General features: G+C 40.8%; 1 protein-coding gene and 1 long non-coding RNA gene across 6 annotated transcripts in view; one reads left to right on the top strand and one right to left on the bottom strand.

Annotated features, from left to right (window-relative positions):
- Positions 1-9,182, top strand: part of FSTL4 (follistatin like 4) — a 529,137-nt gene extending 519,955 nt beyond the window's left edge. For all 5 annotated transcript variants that reach the window (XM_033927446.1, XM_033927449.1, XM_033927448.1 and 2 more), the window contains 2 exons: positions 6,128-6,237; positions 7,764-9,182. In XM_033927446.1, the coding sequence (XP_033783337.1) occupies positions 6,128-6,237; positions 7,764-8,466 (813 nt within the window). In that variant the 3' untranslated portion in view covers positions 8,467-9,182. The remainder of the gene's footprint in view (positions 1-6,127; positions 6,238-7,763) is intronic.
- Positions 9,183-12,641: 3,459 nt separating this feature from the next.
- Positions 12,642-18,385, bottom strand: part of LOC117351496 — an 86,968-nt gene continuing 81,224 nt past the window's right edge. Inside the window, exon 3 of the long non-coding RNA XR_004537441.1 lies at positions 12,642-14,329. This is a non-coding gene — a long non-coding RNA (uncharacterized LOC117351496). The remainder of the gene's footprint in view (positions 14,330-18,385) is intronic.

Below are 18,385 nucleotides of genomic sequence, written 5' to 3'. Positions count from 1 at the left end.
GCTGAAACACGGCCATGTCAGGTCTGTTTTAAAGTCTGCTCTTTTGTGCCATGACTATTTGTAGTCAAGTGACAGTACCTTGTGCTCTGCTGTTGGTAATAATTAACTTGCGTGGACCATATCGCCTCACTATTCTGATCTTCAGAAGACAACATAACATAGTAACATAGTAAATGACGGCAGAAAAAGACCTGAAAGGTCCATCCAGTCTGCCCATTAAGAAATACATGATTAGGTCAACTTGTTTCTTCTTTGATATTTCTGGGTCGTAGACAGTAATGTCTGCTATTGACCTAGGTTCCAAATACTGAAGATGCCGCCCAAGCTCACTCCAGACTATCCAATCTTCCCGTTATTTGCAGGATATCTACTGTAAAGTCTGGCCAGTAACATCCTCTCGTTCCAAATTGGTGGAGTTCCCACTGATGCCCACCCCAGCCCATTCTACACTGAATTACTATATGGGACACAGACCATGCAGGACTGTCCAATACCGGCCTTAGTTCTTTAATTTACATCCTTCGTTTCTGAATTAGAGATCCTCTGTTTATCCTACGCTTTTTTGAATTCCATCACCGTTTTCCTCTCCATCACTTCCCTCGGGAGGGCATTCCAGGTATCTACCACCCTCTCCGTGAAGAATTTCCAAACACTGCTCCTAAATCTTCCTCCCTGTAACCTCAAATTATGCCCTCTAGTTTTACCATTTTTTCTTCTCTAGAAAAGATTTGATTCTATATTAATACCTTTCAAGTATTTAAACGTCTGTATCATATCTCCCCTGTCCCTCTTTCCAGTCTTTCTCATACGTCTTTTTAAGGATTTACTTCTTCTCTGTTGTTTTCTCTTTCACTTTCTAGTTAGTGCCAGGGCACTCAGGGGTCAGAGGTGGAGCAGAGCCGAGAGTTACCTGGGTACCACAGATATTCAGCCTCATTACCTGGCTAATTTAGGTGAGCAGAAAGATGCTGAATAGCCAGGTCTAATTCAGGCCAGGGTTACCAGTTAAATGTTGTCCCTTAAACTTCCATTTATAGACTGTAGACTTGACAGTCTGCATTCCTAGGTTTTGTCTGCATATGAATGTTTCTGGTATGTTTGATTGAGCATTCCTACCTGAATGGAATTCTTTTATTACTTTATTTTGTAAACCGCTTTGTTCTTATGTATAGTTTAAGCGGTATAGCAAGAATTTTAATAAAGAAACATAATAGGCCAGGCTACATTCTCGGACCTCTGCGCACTTTTCTTTCAATCATCCATAGTCATTATCTCAGTCACACTCTCTGTCATAGGTTTCACACCCCATGTCTGTGCTTAATCACCTGCTCTATAAAAGTGCAATAAAAGTTTTAAAAACCATTAAAATGCGTACTATATGATTCCACTCATTTTCGGTATTTTGTTTCTATTTTCTAATTTGTACTTTTCACTAAGTGCCCAGATTGTCTTCATTTTCCAGCACAAGTGGTTGTGCATACATAATCAGGTCATTAGTTTTGCTGTTTGGCATTTAAGCTGCTCATTAGTATGCGTGGCCAGTGCGTACGTATTTCCTGCCTGCTCACCTAAGTTTCAATCTGTTTGCAAGCTGCTTGAAATACAAAGCTGAGAAATCTACATATGTTGACAGGGAGTAAACACTTCACTTTTATGGCCTGCTTTTGTATACTGATCAACGTGGCAAACCTGCATTACTGAGTGAGGCTTTTAAAAATACAGAAGAGCTCTACTCCAGGCAGATTGTCTCTGCCTGACAGAGCTGAGTAACCTTTCCTCTTCTGAACAAACTGGTAATGCAGAAGAGACCTTCAGTGCTCAGTAAAAGAGAGATGTGGATTGCAGGTAAGAGTATCGAGGAATATTTGCATAAACAATGCAAATCTTTCCTTAATATGTGCCGTTCGAGTCCTATGAAAAAATCCTGCAAGGCCCAAGCTCAGGATTAATCTCAACTTTGCTAGGCCAGCCTAGTTGCTCATTAACAGTGCTGCACACTGGGCAGAAGATGCCCAGTTCAGTATGCAAATCAGCTCTTTCACTTCCCAGGTCAACTGAGACTACTGTGGAGGCAGTACTGTGGATAGCAGATGAAAATGATGAATTATGAGCAAAGATTCTTATTATGTATAAGATGATTCACACATTCGTGTATGGTAATGCCCAACTCAAAATATTCAAAGGCAAGAATGAAGGTCAGACTGGTCCACACACTCATTTTCTCAGTGTTCAGTTATGGATGCGAAAGCCGGACACTGTTATATACCACCTATCGAGGTTATCTAAGCGGTTTATAATCAGGCACTCAAGCATTTTCCCCTTCTCTCTCAGCAGGCTTACAATCTATCTAATGTACCTGGGGCAATGAGTGACTTACCTAGGGTGACAAGAGGTACTGGGGTAATGAGACCCTGGGCTAAAAGCATAACTAGCCCATCTTAACAGTAGCCCATATTGATAGCATTACCCCCCCCCCCCCAAAAAAAAAAATAAAAAATAATAATAATAATAATAAAAATAATACAAGGGTAGCAGGTTAGTTTGGAGGCAGTTTTCAGACTTTGCCTGTTTGTTAATCTACAAGTACTTTTGAAGCACAGTCCATCCCAATATTCAAAGAGAGATCTTTTTCCTATGAAAATCAGCTAAGGAGAAGCCAATTCAAAAACTTGTAAACTACTACACATGCCTTGGAAATTGCAAAAATGCGTATAAGTGCCAACACCGCCCAAAGGAATACTTCGCCTATATGGCCATAAGTTTATGTGTGCAGAGCACAGTAGTTATTTCCGTGTATTATTCACATGTCTTTGAAAATTGCCCCTTTATGCCCTAGTGTGATGTTGACAGCTGAATAAAGTGTTCTTTCAAACTTGATTTTCATTCAAATGACATTGATTTTGAGGCAAGGGAGACAGCTCTGCACATTCAGCAGATTCATATCTATTAGAGGTGGGAAGAAGCAATCAACCTGCTCTCGGGAGATATTCAGGGCTTCAAAGTTCTTATTTTCCTGAAACAGAGAGCGATTTTCAAAAATTTTCCCCAGTTCGTTTGCAAAAGTTGGACGGTTCTAAATCTAATAGATGCTGGCATTGTCATGTTAACATAGGGACCTTGGATCATCTGTTGTTCTATTGTCCATTGATACTTAATTTTTGGAAGTCAATTTGGGTACAAATTAATCTTGTACTTGAGGTATCAATTCCGTTAACTTATGAAGCCATAATTTGTGGTACTACTTTACATCTTGAACCGTTTTTGGATCGGTATAAAAGCCAACTTTTCTTAATGACAGGAATAGCTATCCAGATGGTTGCACGTAACTGGAAGAATTGCAATAGACTTTATTACACATTTTGGTGGGCAAACTTATAAGTATGCGAGAATGAACGCTGAATGTTTGGGACATAGTAATGCATTCAATAAGGTGTGGAGTCCTTTGACTACATATATAGGGTCACATTAGCTGACATGTACTTTTTCTTATTAGATTACTTCCTTGTATATCCAGGGTAGGAAGGAGGGAGGATAGTAATATTAGGAATGTTAGTTAAGGGAAGGGGGGGGAAGAAAATGATTTGTTTTAAAATGTTTGTTTGTGTAAAGTGCTTTTTCTTATTTGGTCTTGATAATTCATTGTAGTGCACTGTTATTTAAAAATCAATAAAGAATTTTTTTTAAAAAATTTTCCCATGGGTGAAACTATGCTTTGACCTCGGAAATGGGCTGTGTGGAAGTTAAAGTAAGGATGTTGTCCACACTTTCACTGGGAATATTCTCAAGAGTGGAGTTAGGGCAAGGATTTAAACAGTGCATGTACAAGTTTGGGGGGTTTTTGTTTGTGGGGGGGGTTTTCGGGGGGGGGGGTGTTTTCAAAAGTGAACGTGTGCTCAGAAAAATGGAATACAGGCATCTTACGCTACTTTTTGGTTTTTTAAACAACCTTTCAAAATCCTGAATGTACATATGCAGCTGCTTTTGCTTTGAAAATTGATGTGCATTGAATGGGTAAAAAAAAAATATATATATATATATATGAAAACTGCAACCTAGTTACTTTGCTGCTCATTTTTACCATTGATCTTTGTGATTCATCCCTCATTGGTATGATAGAGAAATCGACCTTTGAGACTCTTGACAAAGGCCTATGTGCCGAAACACTGTCTGTGTCGAGTTTTCGCTGTGCTTTCTTCCATAAAGTGGAGTTCTTTCAAGCCCGTGGCTGAGTTATGGACATCTTATATCCTCACGAGTCTTCCGCTGAGTTGTAGTGAAACCGTCGAGGCCCCTTTGGGCTTTTCCCTCCAGTGGAGTAGAATACAAGCCAGAAAAATTAACCCACAGCTTCCCAATGCCATTTCACCCAGTGCTGCTAAGGGTGGCAGCAAACCTACCTTGTTTTAACCAGCAAACTAAGCAAACATGACCCAGATGTCACAGAATAGCAGAAATAAAGCCAACCTGTAATTTTGACACAGTGGCAGGGGGGGATAGACCAACTTTGGCGCTGTCACCTTTCCTCCTCTCCACCCCCCCATCCCCAACTCCTTACCCGCCCCTCCCTTGCCACACACATGCCTTTTCTCCTCACCATATCTCTCTCTTCACCAGCTCAAGCATCATCTCCAACCTGCTGCTCGCACCAGCCTCGGCCCTTCCTCTGAAGTCACTTCCTGGTCACGGGACCAGGAAGTGACATCAGAAGGAGAGCCAGGGCTGGCATGGGCATCAGGTTGGCAATGCTGCTCACGCCAGTGAAGTTAGGTGCATGGAAAGCAAAGGGTTGTGGAAGGTGGAGGGTTGAGAAGAGGGTGGGGGAACTACCGTCCCAGGCGCCTTCCACCTTCACTACGCCACTGGCTGGCGGTGCTCAGCATTTTGCTGATTGCCGCTGGCATTATTCCCTGGTATTCAATGCTGGGTCCTGTCCAGGCATCAACATCAAGTATCCAGTTTTGCAGAACCAGCTAACCATAGCTGGTTAAATCCAATATTCAGTATTTAACTGGCTACAGGTTATGATTTAAAGATAAGACAGCCTTTAATGCGATCCCAAGTATGTGGTTATCCTGGCTAGTTAAGGCCTGAATATTTGCACGTAACCGACCCGGTGATGACTCCATCCCCAGAATGTCTTCTAACTAGCTGGTTTGCAGTTCAGCACTAACTGGTTATCTTCAGCGGCATTAACCGGTTAAGTGCCGCATAAAATTGCCCCAAACGGGCAATTTTACTGTCCAGGAGCCATTTCTAGCTAGTTAAATTGCTTTGCATACTGGCCCAAGTGATTATATTTAGGCAAGCTCCATCTCTGACAGAAAACAGTACCTCTTTGATGTATGGTGCCATTCTTTAAAATCCTATCAGTGTTCTAATGAGCTAAAGACCACCCCATCTGTACGAAATGGAGAATCAGTAACATAAGTTAACAGAAAAATGTTGAAAGGTAAATGGTTCATTTATTTTATTTTTTTTTGCAGCATTGACGATCAAGCTTTGGGCAGCCCATTCAAGTGAATTTTTAAAAGCCAATTAGACACCGCTAGGTGTAGCAGGTGGAGGGAATTCAGCATAATGCAATGGCCTGAGGTTGAAAGATACAATTGTGTCTGCAGAGTTCTTCATTAACATTTTACATAAAGAATCCATGCAAGAAACCTCCAGCACTCTCAACCATCTTACAATGTTTTGGGGTGTAAGAAAACAGGGTTGCGTACTTTTTTCCTTTCCCCACTGTGAGAGGTTCTTATAATTAAAGGAAAGATGGTACAGGCAAGGGATTATTAGCAGGGACACACGGTCAGCACAGCTGGAAACTAGTTGAACATCTTCAGCTCTCAAATATCTCATCTGTAATATTGGAATGTAAAAAACACACCACACCACGCCACGCGGTCCTCTTTTACCTCTATAACTGTTTGTCATAAATCTAGCTTTTCATCAGTCAGGATGGGGATGTCCCAGGTGATCTATCTTTGAGTGTAGGTAATAATATATTGATATGGTTTATGATTATTTTCTAAACTTACTTTTGACCCGATTGCTCAGCTTTCCCCCAAAATAAGAAAAACCGTGTCTTATACCGAGTCCTTGTGCCTAGTTAACCGTAGCATTTTTATTCCAGGTTATATCGGAGGCAAGCACAGGAGACAACCGACATGTCATTCGCCCACCATTTAAAGGAGTGGATGATTTTTTTATTCCTCTAACAAATCTTATAATTAATCATATTAGGTAAGAAATGCCCTTCAACTCTGACATTTTGAGAATATGAGCAAGTGAGTAGAATGCAATTATAAAGATGTATGCAGTGTTTGCAGTAATAATAATGGCTTGGTCCTGGAGAAAACTGGACATTTTAAGGACAATGTTCAAAGCTGTTTCCATAGGTAAAGCAGTTTCTGTATATAAACAAGACTCTTGAAATTGCCCTCCCTAAATACATCTGATTTTCTAGGGCTTTTCTGCTCTTCCCTTTATACTGAATGTTAGAAATGTTTTAATCAATCAGGTCCTACAGATGTCACGGTTTATTACAGAAGTTTCACGTTTTATTTTATTTAATATACCGCTTATAAAGCCTAAGCGGTTTCCATATAGGGGAAAAAAATAACTAATAAGGGGAACATACATTGTATTTTCAAACAACAGCAAAAGACAGACAAACAGGACACAAAGGAAAAAACCAGTATGGATACATATTAAAATAAAGAAGGGAGGAGGAGCAAGGGGATAGATAAGGAGAAGTGGAGATGGAGAAGGGATAGAGCAAGAGAGAAATTCAAGACAAGTTAAAAAAAAAAAAATTTTTATCAGCTTGTTCTATATTGGAATATCGTCCACTCATATATTTGTTTGCATTAGTGTTTTGTTTTTTTTTATATGGTTGACAATATTGCAGTCATTAGCTGAACAGCAATAGAATGAAGGACCCAAGCATGTTACGAAATCAAGGACCTTCTGCCTGCCCCCCCCCCCCCCAAAAAAAAAAAAAAAAGTTGGCACAGTGGATACCCCATTTGTATTTGCTATACCACTTTATTTGCTCAAGCAAGTCAAAGCAGATTTATAGACTAAAGGCAAGAAACGTCGATCAAATAATGGAAAAGAGAGCAAACAGCCAAGATACAACAAAGCAACATGAAAACAATGTGTAAACTGTTACACAATATAGTAAACTGTTCTAGCTAAATACCAGTATCCCAAAGTCCCGCTGAAATATACAAGCCATTATGATTTTTAAAAACCTCAAAGCTTAATGGCAGAGGGAGATTATTCCATAGAAAAGGTGCTCAGAAATAATAAGCACTCAAGGCAAGCCAATTTACAGCCTAGAAGGTCCAGATCATAGTTAGTTTATGAACAAAGGGAACAGGGAAGTATGAGTAAGGGCAAATAAATATGGTGATGGACCTGTATGAACAGTCTTCTTATGGGTAAAGTAAGTATCTTATATTGAATTCTTAACTCCACTAGGAGCCAATAAAGATGGACCAAGAGAAGCATTATAACATCAATATTCAACTGGCATTTTGCTCACTATATACTGCATGGTGCCAGGTCTATACAAACATGTAGGTGATTTGACACTGAATTGCACTATTGTTCTATAGAATCTTGCTACCAAGATGCTTTTACGGAGAATTGGTATTCGATACAAAATATTGAGGCATTTAAGTTCCAAGTGTCAAGTTATAGAATTGTTCCTAAAGTGCTTAATTCCCAAGAAAATAACATCAGTGTCATCTTCTCTTTTTCAGGTTTGGTTTTATCTTCAATAGATCCAACTCTACCCTTCAAAAAATTGACCTGGAAACGATGACCCTCATCAAAACCATCAGCTTCGTGAACCATGGCTGTGTCCCACAGAGCATGGCTGGTACACACCTGGGTGGCTATTTCTTTGTCCAGTGTAAAAAGAATACGTCAACATCGGAGTCAGTTCAGCTTATTATTGACAGTGTTACCGATACCGTGATTGGCCCTAACGGCAACATATCTGGAAAACCTTACATCTCCCCTGATGGGCGCTATTTGGTTAGTACGGATGAAGACACTGGAAGGATACAAGTTCAGGCAATAAACTTCCAGGGCAAAATTGAGATGATCTACAATTTACAAACAGATTTACAAATATCTGACCTGACATTTCAAGCCTCTTTCTTGGAAGGCAATCAGTATTACATTTATGCTACTTCACATTTGCAAACAGATGTTCTTTTCGTAGACCTGTCTACTGGAAGGATGGGCATGCTGAAGAATTTAAAGGATCCTATAGCATCAAAAGACTGGCCATGGGACAGCCAAAACAGAATTATAAGAGACAGTGGATTATTTGGACAGTACCTCATCACACCAGCTAATGAATCACTGTTTATCATCAATGGGAGGCAAAATACTCTACACTGTGAAGTTTCAGGTATCAAAAAAGGCAATACAGTGGTTTGGATTGGAGACATGTAAAATAACAAAACAGGGCTTTCAGCTGATGAACGCAAATCGGACTTAAACATTGAAATAACACTGTATATTTTTACATAGGCTTCCCCCCTCCCCGAATTAACTTCACAGTGCAACATTGGTTTATTCACAACAGTTGATGATATAAGGTTTTTTTTTTCCTAATACGAAGTGGTTTCATTGGGTTCTTAATTTGTTTCAGCTTTGTTTGGAAGTATGATTTCTGCTTTGAGTTATTTTTTTTTAAGAACTATACTGTAATTACAGTAATTTTTGCACAGAGGTAGAGACCCGCCCACATACTGGGATGTCTAGAAGTAAGCGTGTTAACTTTAGGGCTAATCATTCCTTCACTTCATTTGGATCCATGTGACGTCTATCCAAATTTGGTTCTGCCGTCCGACAATGCAGCTATTTTAGAATGAAAAGAAATTAAAGTAAGAAAACCATGGGAAAGTAGAGAACATTTCAGGCGTCCATTAGCAAAATGCATAGGCAACCTGAAGGAATACGATGTGCAAATCTAGTCAACGCATCTCAAAAAAAGATATAGCGGAATTAGAAAAGGAACAGCGAAGGGCGAAGAAAATGATAAAGGTGAAGGGACGACTTCCCTATGAGGAAAGGCTAAAGTAGCTAATAATAATAATAATAATAATCACTTTATTCTTATATACCGCCATACCCAGCGAGTTCTAGGCGGTTTACATCAATTAACAAATGATCTGCATTGACAAGCTTATTTACAAGTTACAATCAGATTTACAACAAGTTACAAGCAGATTTACAACAAGTTACAAGCAGATTTACAACAAGTTACAAGCAGATTTACAACAAGTTACAAGCAGATTTACAACAAGTTACAATCAGATTTACAACAAATTACAATCAGATTTACAACAAGTTACAAGCAGATTTACGATAGATTACAACAATTTACAGCAGTCAGCGAGGAAGTTACAGCAGTTTACAGTAGTCTGCAATGAAGGGAAAATGTACAGCAATTTAACAGAAATTGCAGCTTTGATCGAACTAGACAAGGGAAGTAGAGAGAGGGACAAGGGATGATCTGGTGAGGGCGAAAGGGGGGAGGGGTGGGGCCGGTGTTATGTGGGGTGAAGGGATTAATTAAGGGTCATGTTTGCTGAATAGGTAAGTTTTTAGTAGTTTTCTGAAGGCAAGGTAAGTGGGGGCCTCGAGTATCGAGCTAGGGCTCTTCTCCTAAGAGAGGAGAGGGCTCAGGGGTGATATAATAGAGGTCTATAAAATACTGAGTGGAACAGGACGGGTAGATGTGAATCACTTTGTTTACTCGTTCCAAAAATATTAAGACTAGGGAGCATGCAATGAAGTTACTAGGTAGTAGATTTAAAACAAACCAGAGCCAATTTTCTTCATTCAATGTGTAATTAAACTCTGGAATTTGTTGCCAGGGAATGTGGTGAAAGCAGTTAGCTTAGCAGGATGGACTGGGAAAATCCACTGTTTTATTTCTAGAATAAAGCAGCATAAAATCTGCTTTACTCGTTTGGGATCTTGCCAGGTACTTGTGACCTGGATTGACCGCGGTTGGAAACGGGATACTGAGCTGCTCGAGGAACCTTCAGTCTGTCCCAGTATGGCGATGCTTAGGTTCTCGTGTTAAGTGTAGAGAGATTTGTACCCCTAGCACAATATGTTGGGTTTTTATTTGTCTTGTTTTCATTTGTTACATTTATGTTTTGCTGTTCTACGTGCTCAAGGCAAAGTAAAGCAAATGTGTAACAAAATGGGGGAAAAAAAATGAAAAATTTACCAGCATATCAATAAATAACCTAAGGAACATTGGATAAAACAAACAGTATATGACCTATTCTATTAAAAACCAATTGTTAATGAAGAACCGTATCTGATTTCATGAAAAGCATGCAGAAGCAAGGAATAAAACGGGAAGTTTACTCAGGAAAACATGCCTAAAACGCTAAGGGGCCTTTTACAAAAGGCAATAACTTTTCTTCCTTTAACAGCAGATATTGCATTAGAGTACACTACATATTAACACACCTAATTGTAAGCAATGGATCTAGTTTTTAATAATACACTTAAACAATTTAAGTGCCTATGGTATAGCCCTGGGTGGACATGAGTGGGCCCACCTACTTTGGGTTCATGCCCATCCAGTCGTGGTGTACCTTGGTGTTGCTGGCAGGAATCCCTAAGCACCACCAGTTGAAGATATGCTCTGCAGGAGCCCCCTGCGCCATATGAACAGTGGGGAAGCCAGCGGTGCGCTTCTAATTGCCGAGGCTGGCAACGCCACTTATGTTCAGTTCACGTACACCCATTAGACTTCAATTCAGATGGCCTGGAGGCTCCTTCAGTTGTCAGATTTGGTGATCCCCACCAGCCAAAGTATTAATTTTTAACAACGAATAGGGGGGAAATTCATGGGCCCACCCAGAAATACACTTCTGGCTATGCTAAGCTCCCACAGGTTTTCTGCTGCTTAGAAATAATGGTGACTTATTGCTTCATATTCGAGAATGACAAGGAGACAAATTTGTCCCAATCCCCGCAGGAACGCAAATTCCCTGTCCCCACGTGTTTTGTCACTCTCCTTGTCCCTGCCCCATTCCTGTAAACTCTGCCTTTAACCGCACAAACCTCAAACACTTATGATTTTAAAGTGTTTGAGGCTTGTGCAGATGAGGACAGAATTGTAGTTCTGTTCCCTCTTACCTTGTGTATTAGTCGGTCTGTAAGTCTATTTATCTAACCCATTATTCTAAATTTTAAACTGTATGTCTAAATATATGTTTATATTTTTATCAATTTTGTACCTCGCTTAGTAAAACTAAATAAGCGATTCATCAAACTAATATAAAACTTGAAACTTAGGCACTGGTGGATTGAGGCATTATGACATCACAATCTGAGCTCTAGAATGTTGCTACTTAGGATTTTAAAGTGTTTGAGGCTTGTGCAGATGAGGATGGAGCTTAGGCATTGGTGGAATGAGGCATTATGACATCACAATCTGAGCTCTAGAATGTTGCTACTTATGATTTTTAAAGTGTCTGAGGCTTATGCAGATGAGGACAGAGCTTGCAGGAATGGTGTAGGGACAGGAAAAGAACTCAACAGGACTGGCAAATGAGTTCCCACGGGGAAAGGGAAAAATTTGTCCCCGTGTCATTCTTTACTCCAATCCAACAAATTCCAAACCTACTAAAAAAAAACATTTCTCCTTCAAATATTTTAGCAGTTAAAGCCATGTAATTAACATCTGTACAAGAGAAAAAAAGGTTGAAGAGCAATTCTTAGCGTCTCACAAACAAGCTTTACATTTCTTTACAGTTTCTTCCATTTTGTAAATAAAACAGCACCAAGTAACTTGTTTCTCTGCTTGCACTAAATTAGTCTATAAACCTACGCACACAATTAGTGTGCAAAGTTTCTTGCACAAGTTGTAGAATGGTGTCAGTTGCACGTGTAATGAATTGTGAAATTAGCTGCCAATTGGCTATAATTGGTGTTAATTTGCTGTTATGTGTTTAGCTGGCCTTAGCTGGGATTCTACAAATTGAGTGTGCAAAATCCATAGCACACAACTGCAAGGGTGGGGCATGGAGCTGGGAGGGGCTTAGGCGGGCTGGGGCTTGTCTAGCACTTACACGCATAAATTATAGAATACTATCAGTTCTCATGCTTTTACACCAGCCATTGGGCTAGTTTTAGGCGCAAGCACTTAAGTTAGGTCCATAACTGTGGACTTACATGCACAATTGCTATTATAGAATACTAGCGTAATAACCAGCATTGCATTTATACTTACCCCCCAATTTTTTTTTTTTTGGGGTGGGGGGGGGATTTTACTGCCTTTTCCTGAAGAGATTCACTGAAAGCTGTTTATAATACATTGAATAGTAATCAGGTACTCAGATATTCTCCCCATCTGTCCCAGCAGGCTCATAATCTAATTGTGGTACCTAGGGCAATGGAGGGTATGCTGGGATCGAACTCACAACATCAGGCAGCAGTTCTATTCGCTATACGGGGCCTGAAAAATTGGCACCAACCTGAATGGTGCTTAACATAATTCTATAAAAGGCACCCGTGGCATAACATTCAGCACACCCATATAGGCCAAGGAAAACCAGGCCTAAAGTTATGCATAGATCAGACATAGTTTATAACAGCGCCCCCTAATGTTTAGGAATGCCCTCGATCCACCCAGGCCCCACCTGTAGCCATGCCCCCTTTTGAGACTTGCACATTAGAAGTGACGCGCCCGAAACATTATGCATGCAACTTCTAATTACTGCCAATTAGCACCAATTGGCTTGTTAATTAATTTGTGCACACAAATCAGTTATAGGCGCTGATTTACGCATGCAATTTAGGATGCCATATACAGAACATGGACCTTGCTGCTCATCATTCTGGCACCTGAAATTAGATGACCGGTGGAGAATTGCCCCCCCCCCAAAAGGATCATCTACAACATGCCTGCTTGAAACCTATTCAATAAAGAAAACAGGGAGGCAGAAGAGGCTGTAACTCGAGCTTCTCACCAGCAAGGCATTCTCTGGGGCTTATGAATAATAATAAATAATAAACTTTTTTCTTGTATACCGCCATACCATTTAGTTCTAGGCGGTTCACATTCAAGAGACTGAACAGTTCAGTGACAATAAATTCTTAGAGCCTACAGAGTATAATTGACGTTTAATTGACAAATTTTTCAAAAAAGATATGTTTTCATAGATTTTCAAAAGGTGTAATAAGTCTGAGTCTGGGAAATTATTGTATTTAACCAATTATTCAAATTGCCTGCCCAAAATGCAAATGTTTTGTCAACTCTTTGTACAGATCAGAAGCATGAGAAGACCCCACCCCAGCCTTGTTTGTGGGTTTAAATAGATTTTTCTAAGACATAGAAGCAGAGGTAGGTTATATAAATGGTCAGGAACCACTTCACAGGTCATAGACCTGATGGGCCGCCGCGGGAGCGGACCGCTGGGCGCGATGGACCTCTGGTCTGACCCAGTGGAGGCAACTTCTTATGGTCTTATATGCCTCTGTTACCAGAAGCTTTCATAAAGCAAATTAAAATTTTGCAGAGTGCTCTGTATCCCCAATGCTTGCTTCAAAGCATAAAAAGTAGAATTACCAGTCGTCCGGATTTCCCTAGAGATATGCTCCTTTTGGGAATGCCATGGTGGTCTGCCTGCTACTGGGAATGGGAAGTTCCTGCACCCTACACTTGAAGGTCACACTGCCATTGAAGAAGAAAAAGAAGTCTGAGGCCTCCAAGCTAGGGATACCAGACATCCGGATTTCCCAGACATGTTCTCCTTGTGAGGACATGTCTGGGGGGGGTCAGATTTTCAAAACCTGGCACTTTGTCCGGGTTTTGAAAAGCTTCCTCTCAATTGCGTTGAGCAGCCAGACCGAAGCAGGCAGCGGGGGGGGCGGAGCTAGCCTGGGACTGGAGCGGAGATGGACAGGCCTGTGGGCGGGGGTCTAAGATGTCCGGATTTTACAATCATAAAATCTGGCAACCCTGCTCCAAGCTGCTGTTCTAACACGAAGGCCTTCTGATATATACACTGAAGCAAATGTTACACTGATATCCCTAATGAGTAAACCTGTGAACTTCAAACGCCCAAATTAATCGGTGTGTAATGGGGTACAAATATCATGACTCCTAACAGGCTACTCAACTTTAAAAATGCTGGAAATTTCGTGTATTCAGACTAGAGTTTAGCAAAAGTACTTAGCTTGTTCCAACGAGAGCTCAGCCGTTTCACGAATAAAGCTTCCTCAGGGGTTTAGAAACTTTTGCGGTCTGATTCCACCACGTCAGTCTTTTATTTGACTGTACCTATTCAATGATATCAAAAAAAAGGTTTCAAAGCCTGCACGATTTATATTTAATATAACATTGTTAAAAAAACATCACTTTATTCTTTAAATTTCACTCTCATTAAAATGTGGCTTACCTAACAACTGCCTGCTCACATTTTCTGGCAGCCCTACTCCCCCCCCGCTGTCAAACATGAAGGTCTTGCCACATTCTCGCCCTTTCCTTTAGCACAGAAAGAGGGAGAGACAAGGCGGGACCTTCAGCGCTGCAGCTGCTCTGAGGCCCTGCAGTTTCTTTGTTTGTTTCCGCTCTTGCTCTGGACCAGGCCTTGGGAATTCTTTCTGGCCAGCAGTGAAGGGGATGAGTCGGTATGAGAAAAATCCCTTGGGATGTTATTTCCCACAGTCCACCCCCTTGTATGTGACATTCTTATTGCAACATGTGCAAGTGGATTGAACATAGCAACCTCCATGCTCTGCTCCAGAAATCCTAAAAATAAAGGACATCTGAAAATGTCTCCGATAGTATGGAATGTATTCTCAATATGACTTTCCAGGTTTGTGCTGTTACACCAGTGTGTCTATTGGGGATTTACATGTGAATAAAACATCCTAACAGCCAAGCAGTTTGCACCTTCGAATCACTATCCTTCAAAGCTATTTTTAATGTACCTTATGATTGGGATCTTGTCAGGTACTTGTGACCTGGATCGGCCACTGTTGGAAATGGGATACTGGGCTAGATTGACCTTCGGTCTGTCCCAGTATGACAGCTCTCATGTGAGCCAAGTCTAGGACAATCAAGCCATTGTGACATCACTGATGAGGTCGGCTCTTAGGCATTGGTGGAATGAGGCATTTTGACATCACAGTCTCAGTCTTGGAATGTTGCTACTCTTTGGGTTTCTGCCTAGTACTTGGGACCTGGGTTGGCCACTGTTGGAAACAAGGATACTGAGCTTGTTGGACCTTTGATCTGTCCCAGTATGGCAACTCTTATGTGCTTATGGCCCTTGTTGCACTGTTTATAACTACGGTCACTAAATGTACAGTGTATGGTGATACATTAAAGGTCCAGTGTCATATCTGGAAACATGAATGCCGCCTCAAGTGAATACATTTCTTATTTTCAACATCAAATGTTTTAAATGAGAACTGCTGCAAATGTGAATGTAAATAAAACTCAGTATTAGATTACTTTGAAACTGGTGTGCGCACACAGAAATGATAAAACCATGCCTAAATCTACTACGAAGTTACGGAGGACATGCCATACTGAGTAGATTTCATCTGCAGCAAAATTATACATAATATTTATGACCTTATAATGCAACATAATTGTCTGGGAAGGACATAGAGTAAATCAGATCTTTAATAGGCATTAACTTAGAGAACAAAATCTATCTCTATTCATCGTGAAAACAAACAAACCATATAACCACCTGAAATTCACCCTTAGGTACCCCTCCCTCCCAATCAGGTGCCCGCCAACAAAAGTACTCATCCCCAATCTACTACCTCGCTTGCAACCCCCCTGGACTCACCCAGGGGATCACCCTGGCAATCACTCCTTACATGGCAGATTGACTTCTAGTAATAATATCATGAGATTATCACTAAGGGTTTTAGCTGAACCCACAAGCAGCTATGGGGTGGGAGCCAAGGGGGACAGCTCCTGCCCATTCACTGGACTACAGACAACCCCCAATTGAGCCCTTGGGAGGGAGTCAGGGGGCACAGGAGGGTAATAGATTGTTGAAGGGGTCTTGTACTCATAATTGAAGGCATCTGATAAGTATGACTTATTTTGGGAGACACCTAATTTGTCAATAGGGTGATCATAGGGAGGCACCAGATGGAGCAAGGGAATTGGATTGTAATCATGGGGTTTTTGTTGTTGAACCTGAAGCTTGCGTTTCATGCATTGGCAGACATCGTAGATGTATCAGTGCTATTTGCCAATGCATGTAACATTGGACCTGTGAAAGTAAAGGCAGAGTAGATGCTGGGCATGACCCCTGAATTCAGAGCTGGTGTAAGGGTATCAGATGCCCTAGTCAAGCCTTCACCCATGGTGGCTCAAAGCCCTAACTCTCCCCCGATCAGCATGTCCCCTTTCTCTGTCTATTCCCCCACCTCACTCTCAGTTGGCCAGCATCTTTCCTTCCCCTCAAACCCTAACTCCCTGTTGGCTAGCATCTTAGCTCCTCTTCTTTAAAACTACCTTGCATCCAGCATCTCCCCCTTTCTCTACCAGCTTCTGGGCCACTGCCACCCTACCTCCTGCTGGGCCAGCTCAATGCTTAAAAACGATAGAGCACTGCATAGGCCCTGTTAAGTACACTTAAGGGTTACCATGCCCCACCTTCCTCTGACAGGAAATCTGCCTGAGATGGGCTTAGGACAAGGCAGTTTTCACTCTTCTTTAAGCTCGGGGCCAGTATGGGAAGAGGTAAGGGGCAGCAGTTGCAGGTCCAGCAGGGGAAGGGAGGCAGGCTTTCATGTGTGTCAGAGCCACGCCACTGATCCCCAAATTTTTCCACCCTAGGCCGATGCCTAGTGCAACTAGTGGCAAGGCTGGCCTGTCTACATTTATCCCATCTTAAATCCTACTGTTCAGGTGTAGTAAATACAAAATCTTAACACACTTAGTATTGAGGCTCCTTAGTGAACTGAGAAATACATGGGTAAAATATTTTTCTCCAGACCTTTTAAAGGGGCCACCTACTGAAGATCTGCACTGCAAGTAAGTCTCTCTCATAAACTCCACCATTAACTCAGATAACTTACTGTAGACCCAAAGTAGTCATACTGTAGCCTTTCCCTTGGTCTCCCATTAATTTAGATGCTACCATGATGCATTTAATCATCCATACAGAGCTGAAAAACCCGACTCTCTTGTTTGCTTGCACCAAATCTGCTGCCTCTGGATCGAGACTAGTTTGTCTACTTGCTATGTAACCCAGAATGCTTTTCTAATCAACTATAAACTGTGGTTAGGCCACATCACTTTGCATCAATGATCTGTCCTCTTGACTGTGACTCCCTAACTACCTGCTTGATATTATGGCCAAATCCTTTATGCTCAATATCTCAATCCTGGAACAATGCTCATATTATTTTTCAGTAGAAATTTTTCCTTTTCTTTATCTTAGACATAAAAATATATAAACATATATTAAATACTATAATATTGTATAGTGCTCAGAAAATGGCTACCAAGTGGCTCTTCATGTTCATTTTTCAACAAAAAGTGAAACAGTACCCATTTTCGATCATCGCACTTATCTAGAGCTTATCCGTTCTTAAGTCTTAGTTCCAGATAACTGGCAAAAGATTTAAGTGCACCCAGTTGGGTTGTTTATGGAAGCACAGAGGTGAAGATTTGTTGAGTGAATTCACTGAAGACCAAGCAAGCTCCAAAGAAAAATATGAATTGAAACAGATAAGTGCACTTAATATTCTCTTGTCAATTATCTAGAACAGATAAGCTCTAGATAAGTGTGATGATCGAAAATGGGTGCTGTTTCACATTTTGTTGAAAAATGAACATGAAGAGTGACTTGGTAGCCATTTTCTGAGCATTGTATTATATATTTTTTTAACTATAAGATAAAGAAAAGAGAAAATTTCTGTTGAAAAATAATATGAAATATCAACATTGTTCTGGGATTGAATATAAACTAACTTGGGACTATGCGATATATTTTACTCCTATTTTGGGGATAAAAGAGCAAATCCTTTATGTCCAGCAGAATTATAATGAATGCCAACATTATGCTTGCTTTTAGTAATGATGGCCAGTTAATCTGCATGCAATTGTACAAGAAATGCTAAGAAAGATGGTGCCAAGTCTCTGAATAGGAGAATCACGCATGCTCTCAAGCAATCAGAATCTCTTGCACCATGGGGCACTGCCAGTCCTGTTTTGCCTGTACAACCATCACGATCTCCCTACGATGAAGGTGCAGACAACATAATAAACCAACATGTCACTCCCACTGAGTCTCAAATTGCAGCCTGAAGTAGTGGAGAGGAAAACGCTACTGGGGAAGAGAAAAGGAGATAGATGTGT

The sequence above is a fragment of the Geotrypetes seraphini genome, chromosome 18 (genome assembly GCF_902459505.1).
Source record: "Geotrypetes seraphini chromosome 18, aGeoSer1.1, whole genome shotgun sequence".
In the NCBI taxonomy this organism is placed as follows: domain Eukaryota; kingdom Metazoa; phylum Chordata; class Amphibia; order Gymnophiona; family Dermophiidae; genus Geotrypetes; species Geotrypetes seraphini.
Note: the sequence above shows the minus strand (reverse complement) of the source record. Positions and strands in the feature narration are given on the sequence as shown.